Consider the following 17203-nt stretch of genomic DNA (forward strand, 5'->3'; position numbering starts at 1 on the left):
ATCCTACACAATACCCAATAATAACAATGTGAAAGAGCTTTTTCAAATGGAACTGGGAGACTATTCAGGATAGAGCAATGGTCACCAACGCGGTGCCCGCGGGCACCAGGTAGCCCATAAGGACCAGATGAGTAGCCCGCTGGCCTGTTCTAAAAATAGCTCAAATAGCAGCACTTACCAGTGAGCTGCCTCTATTTTTTAAATTGTATTTATTTACTAGCAAGCTGGTCTCGCTTTGCTCGACATTTTTAATTCTAAGAGAGACAAAACTCAAATAGAATTTGAAAATCCAAGAAAATATTTTAAAGACTTGGTCTTCACTTGTTTAAATAAATTCATTAATTATTTTACTTTGCTTCTTATAACTTTCAGAAAGACAATTTTAGAGAAAAAATACAATCTTAAAAATGATTTTAGGATTTTTAAACACATATACCTTTTTACCTTTTACATTCCTTCCTCTTCTTTCCTGACAATTTAAATCAATGTTCAAGTAAATTAATTTTTTTTGTTGTAAAGAATAATAAATACATTTTAATTTAATTCTTCATTTTAGCTTCTGTTTTTTCGACGAAGAATATTGTGAAATATTTCTTCAAACTCATTATGATTATAATTCCAAAAAATTATTCTGGCAAATCTAGAAAATCTGTAGGATTAAATTTAAATCTTATTTCAAATTCTTTTGAATTTCTTTTAAAATTTTTGTCCTGGAAAATCTAGAAGAAATAATGATATGTCTTGATAGAAATATAGCTTGGTCAAATTTGTTATATATTCTAACAAAGTGCAGATTGGATTTTAACCTATCATGTCATCAAAATTCTAAAATTAATCTTAATCCGGAAAAATTACTAATGATGTTCCATAACACATTTTTAAAAAAGATTCGAATTAGCTAGTTTTTCTATTCATTTTTTTCGGTTTAATTTTTAATTTTAAACTATGTTTCAAAATTTAATTGTCATTTTTTTCGTGTTTTCTCCTCTTTTAAACCATTTAATTAAGTGTTTTTTTCATCATTTATTCCCTACAAAAAACCTTCCGTAAAAGGAAAAAAAATGTACGACGGAATGACAGATAGAAATACCCATTTTTTTATACATATGGATTTATTTATTAAAGGTAAATTGAGCAAATTGTCTATTTCTGGCAATTTATTAAAGTGTGTATCAAACTGGTAGCCCTTCGCATTAATCAGTACCCAAGAAGTAGCTCTTGGTTTCAAAAAGGTTGGTGACCCCTGGGATAGAGAGAAATAGGAATGCAGCAATATACAGAGACATCCTGGATAAAAAACAACAGTTCTCATCCAATATGAATGGGCGAAATTTCCAGGTGTGCCAAGCTTGTGGCATCGAATTTTATAAGACTTAAGGGTGTAATTGCTGCCAAAGGTGCATAATTTAAGTATTGAGCAAGGGCTGAGTGGGGGAGGGGTAGCAGGGGTTGTATATTGTAGAGTTCCGGAAGAGTTAGTGCTTGCAAGGGGTTCTGGGTATTTGTTCTGTTGTGTTTATGTTGTGTTACGGTGCGAATGTTAGTTTTTATTTTTGATAACATCCATCCATCCATTTCCTACCGCCTGTCCTTTTTGGGGTCGCTGGAGCCTATCTCAGCTGTATTCGGGCGAAAGGCGTTGTACACCCTGGACAAGTCGCCACCTCATCGCGGGGCCAACACAGATAGGCAGGCAACATTCACACTCACATTAACACAAAAGGGCCAATTTAGTGTTGCCAATCAATCTATCCCCGGGGGCATGTTTTTGGAGGTGGGAGGGAACCTACGCAGTCACGGGGAGAACATGCAAACTCCACACAGAAAGATCCTGAGCCCGGTATTAAACTCATAACATTTGCAAAAAACATTTTTTCACTTTATTATTATTGGGTTTTTCACTTCAATCATTGATTTGTTGTTCATTATTCCCTCGTAGTGGTAGTAGTAGTAGTAGTAGTAGTAGTGTTTGTACTCACAGTAAGTTGTGTGTTGTTCGTTTTGTGATCTTTCCTCCTTCTATTTGATATGTTTATTTGAAAAAAAACAACATCTCCAAGGCAGAAGGGTATAAGAAAGTATCCAGTAACAAACGTACAGTCTCGTGTGCTTATTTGAGGTATCGCCAAAAAAAAAGAAGAAAAAAATACCGTTGCTTGGATGGCAACATACGTTGCGCCAAAACCTGCCTTCACAGATGTGTAAGTTACCCATGCCTTGGGCACTGATGCACCCCCATACCATCACAGATGCTGGCATTTGAACTTTGTGCCTATAACAATCCGGATGGTTTTTTTCCTCTTTATACCAGTGGACACATTTTCCGCAGTTTCCAAAAATGTGGCCTCGTCAGACCACAGAACACTTTTCCACTTCGCATCAGTCCATCTTAGACGAGCTTGAGCCCAGCGAAGCCGGTGGCGTTTCTGGGTGTTGTTGATAAATGGCTTTCCCTTTGCATAGTAGAGTTTTAACGTGCACTAACAGATGTAGCGACAAACTCTAGTTACTGACAGTGGTTTTCTGAAGTGTTTCTGAGCTCATGTGGTCATATCCTTTACACACTGATGTCGCTTTTTGATGCAGTACCGCCTGAGAGATCAAAGGTCTGTAATGTCATCGCTGACGTGCAGTGATTCATCCAGATTCTCTGAACCTTTTGATATTACGGATCATAGATGGTGAAATCCCTAAATTCCTTGCAATAGCTCGTTAAGAAATGTTGTTCTTAAACTGTTGGACAATTTGCTCACACAGTTGTTCACAAAGTGGTGACCCTCGCCGCATCCTTGTTTGTGAATGACTGAGCATTTCATGGAAGCTGCTTTTATACCCAATCATGGCACCCACCTGTTCCCTAATTAGCCTATTCACCTGTGGGATGTTTCAAACGTACAGTCTCGTGCGCTTATTTGAGGTGTCGCCAAAAAAAAAAAAAAATACCATTCCACTTCAACTTAATGACAGCATGAGTCCATTCCAGACTGTTAATAATAAACAGTTTAGTGCTGGTCTAACATTCCCCACTACAAAACAATAAAAGTATGTTTGATTCTTGTTGAAATGGTATGGGATCAATGTGGGGGAAATACTCAAGGCTCCAGTATTGTAAGGGAAAAAAGTTACATAGGCACACCCTAAGTTGAAGCTGACTAAACACACACAGACACACAACTTGGATCCCTCCACTTGCCCCCTTCACATAAAGGTCTCCTTGTTGATCCACATGAGCGTGCGCGTGTCGTTGGGTTTGCACTCGTACTCGATGCTGTCGAAGCTGCTCCCCCACTGGCAGTGGTCCCGCTTGTTGTAGTTGTAGTACTTCACCTGCCACACCGTCTCAAACATGCCCGCCTCTGTGAACTGCCACACAATAAAAACAACACAAAGAAAAGGGTTTAACACGTACACAATATGGTTAGGTTATATATATTAGATTAGATAGTACTTTATTTTTTTCGTCAGGAGAGTTCCATCCATCCATCCCATCCATCATCTTCCGCTTATCCGAGGTCGGTTCGCGGGGGCAGCAGCCTAAGTAGGGAAGCCCAGACTTCCCTCTCCCCAGCCACTTCGTCCAGCTCTTCCCGGGGGATCCCGAGGCGTTCCCAGGCCAGCCGGGAGACATAGTCTTCCCAACGTGTCCTGGGTCTTCCCCGTGGCCTCCTACCGGTTGGACGTGCCCTAAACACCTCCCTAGGGAGGCGTTCGGGTGGCATCCTGACCAGATGCCCGAGCCACCTCATCTGGCTCCTCTCGATGTGGAGCAGCAGCGGCTTTACTTTGAGTTCCTCTCAAATGGCAGAGCTTCTCACCCTATCTCTAAGGGAGAGCCCCGCCACCCGGCGGAGGAAGCTCATTTCGGCCGCTTGTACCCGTGATCTTATCCTTTCGGTCATGACCCAAAGCTCATGACCATAGGTGAGGATGGGAACGTAGATCGACCGGTAAATTGAGAGCTTTGCCTTCCGGCTCAGCTCCTTCTTCACCACAACGGATCGATACAACGTCCGCATTACTGAAGACGCCGCACCGATCTGCCTGTCGATCTCACGATCCACTCTTCCCCCACTCGTGAACAAGACTCCTAAGTACTTGAACTCCCCCACTTGGGGCAGTGTCTCCTCCCCAACCTGGAGATGGCACTCCACCCTTTTCCGGGCGAGAACCATGGACTCGGACTTGGAGGTACTGATTCTCATTCCGGTCGCTTCACACTCGGCTGCGAACCGATCCAGTGAGAGCTGAAGATCCCGGCCAGATGAAGCCATCAGGACCACATCATCTGCGAAAAGCAGAGACTTAATCCCGTGGCCACCAAACCGGAACCCCTCAATGCCTTGACTGCGCCTAGAGATTCTGTCCATAAAAGTTATGAACAGAATCGGTGACAAAGGACAGCCTTGGCGGAGTCCAACCCTCGCTGGAAATGTGTTCGACTTACTGCCGGCAATGCGAACCAAGCTCTGGCACTGATCGTACAGGGAACGGACCGCCACAATAAGACAGTCCGATACCCCATACTGTCTGAGCACTCCCCACAGGACTTCCCGAGGGACACGGTCGAATGCCTTCTCCAAGTCCACAAAGCACATGTAGACTGGTTGGGCAAACTCCCATGCACCCTCAAGAACTCTGCCGAGAGTATAGAGCTGGTCCACAGTTCCACGACCAGGACGAAAACCACACTGTTCCTCCTGAATCCGAGGTTCGACTATCCGGCGTAGCCTCCTCTCCAGTACACCTGAATAAACCTTACCGGGAAGGCTGAGGAGTGTGATCCCACGATAGTTGGAACACACCCTCTGGTCCCCCTTCTTAAAGAGAGGGACCACCACCCCGGTCTGCCAATCCAGAGGTACCGCCCCCGATGTCCACGCGATGCTGCAGAGTCTTGTCAACCAAGACAGACCCACAGCATCCAGAGCCTTAAGGAACTCCGGGCGGATCTCATCTACCCCCGGGGCCTTGCCGCCGAGGAGCTTTTTAATTACCTCAGCAACCTCAGCCCCAGAAATAGGAGAGCCCACCACAGATTCCCCAGGCACCGCTTCAGCAAAGGAAGACGTGTTGGTGGGATTGAGGAGGTCTTTGAAGTATTCCCTCCACCGATCCACAACATCTGCAGTCGAAGTCAGCAGAACACCATCCACTCCATACACGGTGTTGATAGTGCACTGCTTCCCCTTCCTGAGGCGGCGTATGGTGGTCCAGAATCGCTTCGAAGCCGTCCGGAAGTCGTTTTCCATGGCTTCCCCGAACTCTTCCCATGTCCGAGTTTTTGCCTCAGCGACCGCTAAAGCTTCACACCGCTTGGCCCGTCGGTACCCGTCCACTGCTTCCGGAGTCCTATGAGCCAAAAGAACCCGATAGGACTCCTTCTTCAGCTTGACGGCATCTCTCACTGCTGGTGTCCACCAACGGGTTCTGGGATTACCGCCACGACAGGCACCAACAACCTTGCGGCCACAGCTCCAATCAGCTGCCTCGACAATAGAGTTTCGGAACATGGTCCACTCGGACTCAATGTCTCGCACCTCCCTCGTGACATGTTCAAAGTTCTTCCTTCAGGAAAATTAAGATTTTCAGCACAATCCCATTCAAGATCAGACAAACATTACAATGAGACAGAACAGGATTGCTGACGGGTCTGCCGGCTTCCAGCGCCCCTTACAAAAAAAATGAGATACAGGTAAACGGGGGGTGGGGGGAATGGGAGAAAAAAATAGAAGATTAAAATTAAATAAAAAAATCGGTCTTAGCCCGGGCCCTGGAGAGGGGGTGCAGACTGAGGCCAAGGGAAAAAAACAATTCATAGCCATAGAACACATCCCTCTTACATGTGTGTAGGAGGGAAACATCAAACATCAAAGAAGACAGAGGACATTAAAGACATTAAAGCAGCAGATACAACCAGACACTTCTACATACAGCTATGAATACAAAGTAAAAGAAACATATACACTGTGGTGGCCTCTGCGGTGTTCCACGCACTTGTCCGCTAGGGTGGAGGGAGCATGGCCAGAGACAGGAGCAGACCCAACAAAGCAACCAACAAAGCCGACTCCACACTCGGCCAGTGTCCAGTCCGCATGGATGAGCGAGGATACGTCCAAGGTGACTGAGGTGTCCGACACCTGCTCACCCAGCCAAGACTCCGCGAAGCCTCTCCGTCCCAGCGCTCAGTACTAGCTCTGCAGCCCTGTCCCCTCATCCGCATCTCCTCCAGTCCCTCCAAACTGACTCCGGTGTGGCAGACACCCAGCAGCTGGTCTCCATGGCCAAAAGGCTCCCGGGAGGCAGATCCAGAAGTCCACAAAAAAGAGCCACAGAGGTCACGAAAGTGCCACCCCTTGTCACACAGTCCCAAAGGGTCCCGGACCAAAATGCAAAAAAATATAATAACACATGAAAACAAGAGGGAAACACAAAAGGATGACACAAGAGCACAGAGCTCCTGCCAACAGCAGCCACTACAGCAGCGCCATCTTGACAAAAAAATATATATGTATATATACATGCATACGTATATCCTACATAAAAAAAGTATGAATACATTAGATATCTATATAGCTTAGGGACCTATAGATCAGATCTGGGAAAATTAAGGTCCGGGGGCCACATGCGGCCCGTTGAGCTTTTCAATTTGGCCCGCCGGACATTCCCAAATAATTGTTTTAGATCTTTAAGATTGAAAGTGTATAGTAGCTGCCATTATGATGTGCACTCATGTTTTGTAATGATCGTAAGTCTTCAGCTATACAAAGTATTTCAATGCTTGGAATCTGCACTTATGGGTGATATACTAGTTATTATGGTCATCCAATTAGTTACTAAAGTCATCTAATTAGCTACTATGGTCATCTGCGTCACAGCAGCTCAGACGAGACACGAAGCAGTGTGGCCGGGAAGCGTTTCACAGACGCGGAAGGATATTTTCACAGCAACGTTCTAAAGCTTAGTGATATATAGAATAGAATATAACAAAATAGAAAGTACTATATTGATCCCCGGGCGAAATTCCGCAAATATCAGATATATCAGATTTAAGGTGGGTTTATTTTGTACCCTTCGCGTTCATATTTCACTGTTTTGTTGCGTTTCGCTTGATTGTAAAATATGTCGATCGAAAGGGGGTGTGACGTTCATATGTTGTCAATTTTCAGTGTTTTATCGTTCATAGAAACATTTAAAATTTGTTTTTTTAAGGCTGTCTGTCATCTTGAACTCTAAGTTATAATAATTTACTCCTATACAATATCCTACCCTAATATACTGTGCATTACTACCCTTTGAGTGCAATAGGTCTGACACTGATTGTTATTTATCACTCCGGTACTCGTCTTGTTCTGTATATTGTGCAGTATTTTGTATTTCTATAGTGTTTTGTATATTGTACAGGGTTGCTTATTATTTTCATTGGATAGTAAATGATAAATGATAAATGGGTTGTACTTGTATAGCGCTTTTCTACCTTCAAGGTACTCAAAGCGCTTTGACACTACTTCCACATTTACCAATTCACAAACACATTCACACACTGATGGAGGGAGCTGCCATGCAAGGCACTAACCAGCACCCATCAGGAGCAAGGGTGAAGTGTCTTGCTCAGGACACAACGGACGTGACGAGGTTGGTACTAGGTGGGGATTGAACCAGGGACTCTCGGGTTGCGCACGGCCACTCTCTCACTGCGCCACGCCGTAGTAGTCTGTTTATTATTTTTATTTATATTAGTCTGTTTATTTCAATTGTTAGTTTTTCCTTCATTACCTCTTGTGTTATTTATTCTTACCCCATTTTTGTTCCTACTACCGCACCTTAAATTGGAGTCCTTAATCTCGTTATATGCAAATAAAATGACATCAGGCCTGGGCAATTTTTTTGACTCAGGGGGCCAAATTTATTGAAAAAAAATGTGTCTAATTTTAGGAACACCAATACAAAACCTCACAATGACGTCTGATTGAATGCTAAAAACGTTATAGAATAGAATTATTAGTGTTCTTAAAAAAAGATATTCTATTCTATAAAGTTTTTAGCATTCAATCAGACATTATTGTGAGGTTTTGTATTAGTGTTCCTAAAAATAGACACATTTCTTTCACTAAATTTGGCCCCCGAGTCAAAATAATTGCCCAGGCCTGATGTAATGTGTCAATACCTTGTTTATAACGACATCTAGTGGTCACAACATGTACTACAACGGGCGCTGTATCTATCAATACAGCAGGACTATGTGAGCGCATGAAGTACATCTGACAGAGTAATAAGAAGAATATATACACGATCTTTGATGCAGCACACAACAACACTTATGGAGGGAAATTACTGACACAACTCCACAAACACACAAAAAGATATTTCCCCTCTTCTATCACACTTAATTGGTGTCTTAAGCTGATTTTTGTAATATACATTTCCCGAAAGTAATTATAAATATTCATATCAAAAGCATTAAAACAGTTTAAGTCTTTCTAAGTACGTTTTTAACATCATGAAAGCCTTTTGAAAAGAAATAACGCCCGCGTGATCACCTTTACATTGATTTGATTGATTGTAGTAATGTTGCTTCAGGCTGAGCCAATCAGTGGCCACGATACTGAACAGCACACTCTCGTTGTCTTGGTCGTGGGCCGATACTGTTTTATTGATATTTTGAATGCATTTAGATATTTTATGGCTTGGAAACATGTAAAATATGCTTTGAAAAAAGTTTGAATGGCAGAGCGAAGCCGCAAATACATACTATAATAAAATATAATAAAAAATAGTGATTACCTACTCAGTGGCCTAGTGGTTAGAGTAACCGGCCTGAGATCGGTAGGTTGTGAGTTCAAACCCTGGCCGAGACTATAAAAATGGGACCCATTACCTCCCTGCTTGCCACTCAGCATCAAGGGTTGGAATTGGGGGTTAAATCGCCAAAAATGATTGCCGGGCGTGGCACCGCTGCTGCTCACGGCTCCCCTCACCTCCCAGGAGGTGAACAAGGGTGATGGGTCAAATGCAGAAGACAAATTTCACCACACCTAGTGTGTGTGTGACAATCATTGGTACTTTAACTTTAACAAAATTTGGAGCGCGAGTGGTGAGGGAGGACTATAGAGGATCTTTGACTAGCGTTTTTTGGCAGTGGGACAGCAGCAGACTGCTCGTATTGTATAGAGGATCTTTGGCTGCGGTTTTTGCAGTAGGTCCTTAAAACGAGAGGACAGTTCTGTCATATAGAGGATCTTTGACGTGTTTTTTGTGTGTGTGCAGTAGGTCTTTGAAACAGCAAACAGTTCTGACATATAGAGGATCTTTGACTAGCGTTTTTTTGGCAGTGGGACAGCAGCAGACCGTTTGTGTTGGATAGAGGATCTTTGCTGGGGGTTTTGCAGTAGGTCCTTAAAACAAGAGGACAGTTCTGTCATATAGAGGATCTTTGACATGTTTTTGTGTGTGTGCAGTAGGTCCTTAAAATAGAAAACAGTTCTGTCATATAGAGGATCTTTGACTAGCATTTTTTGGCAGTGGGACAGCAGCAGACCGCTTGTGTTGGATAGAGGATCTTTGTTGGGGGTTTTGCAGAAAGTCCTTAAAACAAGAGGACAGTTCTGTCATATAGAGGATCTTTGATTAGCGTTTTTCGGCAGTGGGACAGCAGCAGACCACTTGTGTTGGATAGAGGATCTTTGCTGGGGGGGTTTGCAGTAGGTCCTTAAAACAAGAGGACAGTTCTGTCTCATAGAGGATCTTTGACGTGTTTTTTGTGTGTGCAGTAGGTCTTTAAAACAGCAATCAGTTCTGACATTTAGAGGATCTTTGACTAGCGTTTTTTGGGCAGTGGGACAGCAACAGACCGTTTGTGTTGGATAGAGGATCTTTGCTGGGGGTTTTGCAGTAGGTCCTCAAAACAAGAGGACAGTTCTGTCATATAGAGGATCTTTGACGTGTTTTTGTGTGTGTGCAGTACGTCCTTAGAATAGCAAACAGTTCTGACGTATAGAGGATCTTTGACGTGTGTTTTTTTGTGTGCAGTAGGTATTTGAAACAGCAAACAGTTCTGTCATATAGAGGATCTTTGACTAGCATTTTTTGGCAGTGGGACAGCAGCAGACCGCTTGTGTTGGATAGAGGATCTTTGCCTGGGGTTTTGCAGTAGGTCCTTAAAACAAGAGGACAGTTCTGTCATGTAGAGGATCTTTGACGTGTTTTTTTTTTGTGTGCAGTAGATCCTTAAAACAGCAAACAGTTCTGTCGTATAGAGGATCTTTGACATGTTTTTTTATTTTGTGCAGTAGGTCCTGGAATAGCAAACAGTTATGTTGAATAGAGGATCTTTGACGTGTTCTTTTTTGCGCAGTAGGTCCTAGAAATAGCAAACAGTTTTGTTGTATAGAGGATCTTTGACATCTGTTCTCTGGTGCAGTAGGTCCTGAAAACAACAAACAGTTCTGTCATTTAGAGGATCTTTGACATGTTTTTTTGTGTGCAGTAGGTCCTTAAAACAGCAAACAGTTCTGTCATATAGAGGATCTTTGACGTGTTTTTTTTTTGTGCAGTAGGTCTTAAAATAGCAAACAGTTCTGTTGAATAGAGGATCTTTGACGTGTTCTTTTTTGCGCGGTAAGTCCTAAAATAGCAAACAGTTCTGTTGTATAGAGGATCTTTGACGTCTGTTCTTTTGTGCAGTAGGTCCAGGAAACAGCAAACAGTTCTTTCACATCAAGGATCTTTGACTAGTGTTTTTTTTTCAGTAGGTCTTTTTAAAACAACAGAACAGATCTGTTATGTAGAGGATCTTTGATTTAGTAGGTCCTTAAAACAGCAAACAGTTCTTTCACATAGAGGATCTTTGATTAGTGTTTTTTTCAGTAGGTCCTTAAAACAACATAACTGGTCTGTCATGTAGAGGATCTTTGACTGGTGTTTTTTGTAGTAGGTCCTTAAAACATCAAACAGTTCTTTCACATAGAGGATCTTTGACTAATGTTTTTTTTTTCAGTAGGTCCATAAAACAATAGAACCGATCAAAACAATTTTAGTGGGATTTTTTTTTAAACTGTCATTTCTCCGAAAAATGATAATGAATCAATGTTATGAATTATTTACCTATTTAAGGCTCCAATTTATTCACATCAAATATTCCACTTTGAGCCTTTTTGGGGGAAAATATTGTTTTGTTTGTCAGAAAAAAACAAGGCTTTGACAAAAAAAAGGGCATAAAACATTGAACTATATTATATTGACAGAATTAATGACAGAGTTTTAAGCGTTGAATTAAAAGTATATATTAGTAATACTATATGACTTTTTTTTTTTGACTGAGACTGAGGGGAAAAAAAAGTATATATATATATATATATATATACATAAATGTAGTTTATTTTTATTTCTGTGTGTGTATATATATATATATATATATATATATATATATATATATATATACATATATGTGTGTGTGTGTATATGTATGTATATATATACACATATATTTGTATGTATATGTGTATATATGTGTGTGTATGTGTGTATATATATATATTGATATATATATATATATATATATTGTATATATATATATTTTTTTTTTTTTTTCATATTGTATTGGTTTTGAAAATAAAAAATATCAAAATGGCCCACGCATACTTAAATTTTTCAGTGTGCTGCTTTCAGTGGAAAAAAAGTTGGAAATCCCCGCTATAAAGGATCTTTGGCTAGCATTTTTTGCAGTTGCCCTTTTTTTTTTTTATTTAACAAACACAAGAACTGCACCACCTTTGTTATGTCTGTGACGCTACCTACCAAGCCTGCGATGTGGAGTCCTGCAATGTTGTGTGGGGTTTGCATGCAGCGTACCTGTATGCTGATCTGAACAGGTTGCCTCTCCCCACTCTTGGTGTGGGTCACCCCCTCGGTGTCGTAGAGAGCCGTGTAGACCACCGACTTTGGATCTTTGGACTGCTGCTCCAGGGGGAAGGTGACTCCGCCCAAGCTCATCGACCTGCAGGGAGGACCGCCGGACTGCTGGTTAGTAGTGGAAATACAAGCAAGGTAATAATGTCACTTAATAGCAGCATTGACGCCCCCTAGTGGCGGTAGGCGGACTATGAGCTATCCAAAAGGATGATATTAAACACAAATATTTTTTAGCACAGGGGGCATTTTTACCACTGTGTTACATGGCCTTTCCTTTTAACAACAATCAGTAAACGTTTGGGAGCTGAGGAGACCAATTTTTTAAGCTTTTCAGGTGGAATTCTTTCCCATTCTTGCTTGATGTAAAGCTTAAGTTGTTCAACAGTCCGGGATCTCCGTTGTGGTATTTTAGGCTCCATATTCCGCCAGACATTTTCAATGGGAGACAGGTCTGAACTACAGGCAGGCCAGTCTAGTACCCACACTCTGTTACTATGAAGCCACGCTGTTGTAACACGTGGCTTGGCATTGTCTTGCTGAAATAAGCAGGGGCGTCCTTGATAACGTTGCTTGGATTGCAACATATGTTGCGCCAAAACCTGTATGTACCTTTTAGCATTAATGGTGCCTTCACAGATGTGTAAATTACCCATGCTTTGGGCACTGATGCACCCTCATACCATCACAGATGCTGGCTTTTGAACTTTGTTCCTATAACAATCCGGATGGTTATTTTCCTCTTTGTTCCAGTGGACACAATTTCCATAGTTTCCAAAAACAATTTGAAATGTGGCCTCGTCAGACCACAGAACACTTTTCCACTTTCCATCTTAGATGAGCTCGAGCCCAGCGAAGTCGGTGGCGTTTCTGGGTGTTGTTGATAAATGGCTTTTGCTTTGCATAGTAGAGTTTTAACATGTACTAACAGATGTAGCGACAAACTCTTGTTACTGACAGTTTTCTGAAGTGTTTCTGAGCTGATGTGCTGATATCCTTTACACACTGATGTCGTTTTTTGATGCAGTACCGCCTGAGGGATCAAAGGTCTGTAATGTCATCGCTTACGCGCAGTGATTCATCTAGATTCTCTGAACTTTTTGATGATATTACGGATCATAGATGGTGAAGTCCTTAAATTCCTTGCAATAGCTCGTTAAGAAATGTGGTTCTTAAACTGTTGGACAATTTGCTCACACAGTTGTTCACAAAGTGATGACCCTCACCCCATCCTTGTTTGTGAATGACTGAGCATTTCATGGAAGCTAATTTTATACCCAATCATGGCACGCACCTGTTCCCTAATTAGCCTATTCACCTGTGGGATGTTTCAAATAAGTGTTTGATGAGCATTCCTCAACTTTCTCAGTCTTTTTTGCCACTTGTTGCAGGCATCAAATTCCAAATTAGCTAATATTTGCAAAACGTAACCAGGTTTTCCAGTACAAACGCTAAATATTTTGTCTTTGCAGTCAATTCGATTGAATATAGGTTGAAAAGGTTTAGCAAATCATTGTATTCTGTTTTTAGTTACGATTTACAAGACGTGCAAACTTCACTGGTTTTGGGTTTTGTACTGTGAATGAATTGTTAGTAAGGTAGTCTCGATACACCTTTTCACTTCCGATATATGGTACCGATATAGGGCCCTTTGGTGCTTGCCGATACCGATAATAATCCGATATCCGCAGGAATCATACATACCTCAATTATTTTGTAGTGTGGAATATTAGAAACGGTTTGATCAAGTGAAGAAAAAGACCAACCTATTTCTTATTTACCGTCTGGAATGGACTTGGGCTGTCTTTAACTCAGAGTGGAGTATTGTTGTTGGCGACCCCTAGTGGTCACAATAATTCAGTAAGTTAAGCGCAGTAAGTTGAATGATGCGGACCCGTTTGTTACTAGAGACTTGGCATGTGTGAGGAATATGTAACAATGATACTTGTTGATATTGACGAATGTGCTGCTTTACACTGCAATAATGTTAAATGATTATTACATACGTCTAGCTTGTGCGCTATTGTGTGCTTAGATGTTGTGTAGCTGCGGGCTCCGAGTAGTCTATAGACTAAGACATTGGATCGGGACACTTCTAAATGTTTTTTATTTTTTTATTATCATCTATAGTTGTTGTTTTTAATGACCGTATGTAATTAGGATGGAAAATATGGTCAAAAAGTATATCTCTTTTCTACATTCAAGCTGACTTTATTATTAAATGCTATATACCGCAAAATAAATAGAGCTGAAAAATGTTGACGCATTATTACCAAAAATAGATGACATTATTTATGTATGAAGACAGATTAATCACACAATTTATGCTCCTTTGCCTTAAACGCGGTTGTCATGCGGTCAGTGATCCGGCTAAAGATGAGTGGCGAGACTCCAACTGGAATATTCCACTTCAAAATAAAACCCCGACGGGACTTTAGATAAAACAGTTACACCGTTTTGAGCGAACAAATGACGTATATTTAAGTAAAACAACAAAACAAGATACTGTATGACATTCTGACAGTAAATTTGCATGTGTGACAAAATATTGAATGTGAAGTTAATTTAAAGTAAGCAATTTAGTGCGATTGATCTAATTTGAAAAATGTATCCCTGTAGTCCTAAGAACAACACATACACATTATACGAGTGGCATACATTGTGGTCATCTTCATTTTTCGTAACAATAACAAAACCTAACGTTGATGATCATCAGTTAGATAACATACAGTATGTAGGACTATATCTGTTTACTGATTGGATGTAAACTACTTAATTTTTTTCCTTCTTTTTCTTCCTCTCGTGTCACATGACTCATGTCATGCCAACACAACTGTGCTCCTGCCCCAAATTCCCCCACATGCACCATGCCATGTGTGACCTATTTTCACGCACTCTATCACATCCTGCGTGATAAAGAATATTATATATATATATATATATATATATATATATATATATATATATATATATATATATATATATATATATATATATATATATGTGTATAAATATATGTGTATGTTTATATATATGTGAATAAATATATGTGTGTATATATGTGTGTATGTATATATATATATATATATATATATATATAAATGTATTTAAATATATGTATGTATAGACTATATGTATCAAAATATTCTGAATATTTTATATATGTATATATAAAAATATGTATATATATAAAATTGTATATGTATGTGTAAATATATATATAAATGTTTAAAATCCATACATATATACAGATATATTTATTATATTATATAAAAATATATAATACATATAAATAATATATATATATGTCATATATAAATAATATGTATATGTTTAATATATATAAAATATATATATTTATAAATATACATATATTATATATATTTTATTTATTTTTTTATAAATAATTTGTTAAATCAAAAACTGTGGTCAAAACCTCAAAATTGACAGCATGACCCCCCACACTAGAGATGTGACGTTCGCAAACGAATCGATTCTTCAAATTCCTTGTGCGTCAAACATACTTGGCAAGTGAAGATTATTCTGATGATACAAACCCCGTTTCCATATGAGTTGGGAAATTGTGTTAGATGTAAATATAAACGGAATACAATGATTTGCAAATCATTTTCAACCCATATTCAGTTGAATATGCTACAAAGACAACATATTTGATGTTCAAACTGATAAACATTTTTTTTGCAAATAATCATTAACTTTAGAATTTGATGCCAGCAACACGTGACAAAGAAGTTGGGAAAGGTGGCAATGAATACTGATAAAGTTGAGGAATGCTCATCAAACACTTATTTGGAACATCACACAGGTGTGCAGGCTAATTGGGAACAGGTGGGTGCCATGATTGGGTATAAAAACAGTTTACCAAAAAATGCTCAGTCTTTCACCAGAAAGGATGGGGCGAGGTACACCCCTTTGTCCACAACTGCGTGAGCAAATAGTCACACAGTTTAAGAACAACATTTCTCAAAGTTTCAATTGCAAGAAATTTAGGGATTTCAACATCTACGGTCCACAATATCATCAAAAGGTTCAGAAAATCTGGAGAAATCACTCCACGTAAGCGGCATGGCCGGAAACCAACATTGAATGACCGTGACCTTTGATCCTTCAGACAGCACTGTATCAAAAACCGACATCAATCTCTAAAGGATATCACCACATGGGCTCAGGAACACTTCAGAAAACCACTGTCACTAAATACAGTTGGTCGCTACATCTGTAAGTGCAAGTTAAAGCTCTACTATGCAAAGCGAAAGCCATTTATCAACAACATCCAGAAACACCGCCGGCTTCTCTGGGCCGGAGATCATCTAAGATGGACTGATGCAAAGTGGAAAAGTGTTCTGTGGTCTGACGAGTCCACATTTCAAATTGTTTTTGGAGATATTCTACATTGTGTCATCCGGACCAAAGGGGAAGTGAACCATCCAGACTGTTATCAACGCAAAGTTAAAAAGCCAGCATCTGTGATAGTATGGGGGTGCATTAGTGCCCAAGGCATGGGTAATTTACACATCTGAGAAGGCACCATTAATGCTGAAAGGTTCATACAGGTTTTGGAACAACAAATGCTAAGCGCCGTCTTTTTCATGGACGCCCCTGCTTATTTCAGCAAGACAATGCCTAGCCACATTCAGCATGTGTTACAACAGCGTGGCTTCGTGAAAAAAAGAGTGCGGGTACTTTCCTGGCCCGCCTGCAGTCCGGACCTGTGTCCCGTCGAAAATGTTTTGGCGCATTATGAAGCGTAAAATACGACAGCGGAGACCCCGGACAGTTGAACGACTGAAGCTCTACATAAAACAAGAATGGGAAAGAGCTCCACTTTCAAAGCTTCAACAATTAGTTTCCTCAGTTCCCAAACATTCATTGAGTGTTGTTAAAAGAAAAGGTGATGTAACACAGTGGTGAACGTGCCCTTTCCCAATTACATTAGAACGTGTTGCAGCTATGATATTCTAAATTAATTATTATTTGCAAAAAATAAAATAAAATGTATGAGTTTGAACATCAAATATCTTGTCTTTGCAGGGAATTCAATTGAATATGGGTTGAAAAGTATTTGCAAATCATTGTATTCTGTTTATATTTACATATAACACAATTTTCCAACTCATATGGAAACGTGGTTTGTAAAGAACCATAAATCTCATCTCGACCCCCACACAAAAAAAACCTTGGAGACTCAAATCTAATCTGTGCTTTGACGTGCTGCCTTCAAGTGCTCCTCGTAAAATCCCCACTTCCAGGTTTAATTTAGCAACAGGAGCTCATGTGC

At 40.3% G+C, this 17203-nt stretch overlaps 1 protein-coding gene across 1 annotated transcript in view; it reads right to left on the bottom strand.

The window, feature by feature from the left end:
- Nucleotides 1-1130: 1130 nt before the first annotated feature.
- cnrip1b (cannabinoid receptor interacting protein 1b) overlaps nt 1131-17203 on the bottom strand; it is a 16783-nt gene continuing 710 nt past the window's right edge. Inside the window, exons 2-3 of the mRNA XM_061911323.1 lie at nt 11848-11992; nt 1131-3363 (exon numbers count right to left, since the gene is read on the bottom strand). Coding sequence (XP_061767307.1) covers nt 3199-3363; nt 11848-11992 — 310 coding nt within the window. The 3' untranslated portion in view covers nt 1131-3198. The remainder of the gene's footprint in view (nt 3364-11847; nt 11993-17203) is intronic.

Source organism: Nerophis ophidion, linkage group LG09 (assembly GCF_033978795.1).
Source record: "Nerophis ophidion isolate RoL-2023_Sa linkage group LG09, RoL_Noph_v1.0, whole genome shotgun sequence".
NCBI classification, from domain to species: domain Eukaryota; kingdom Metazoa; phylum Chordata; class Actinopteri; order Syngnathiformes; family Syngnathidae; genus Nerophis; species Nerophis ophidion.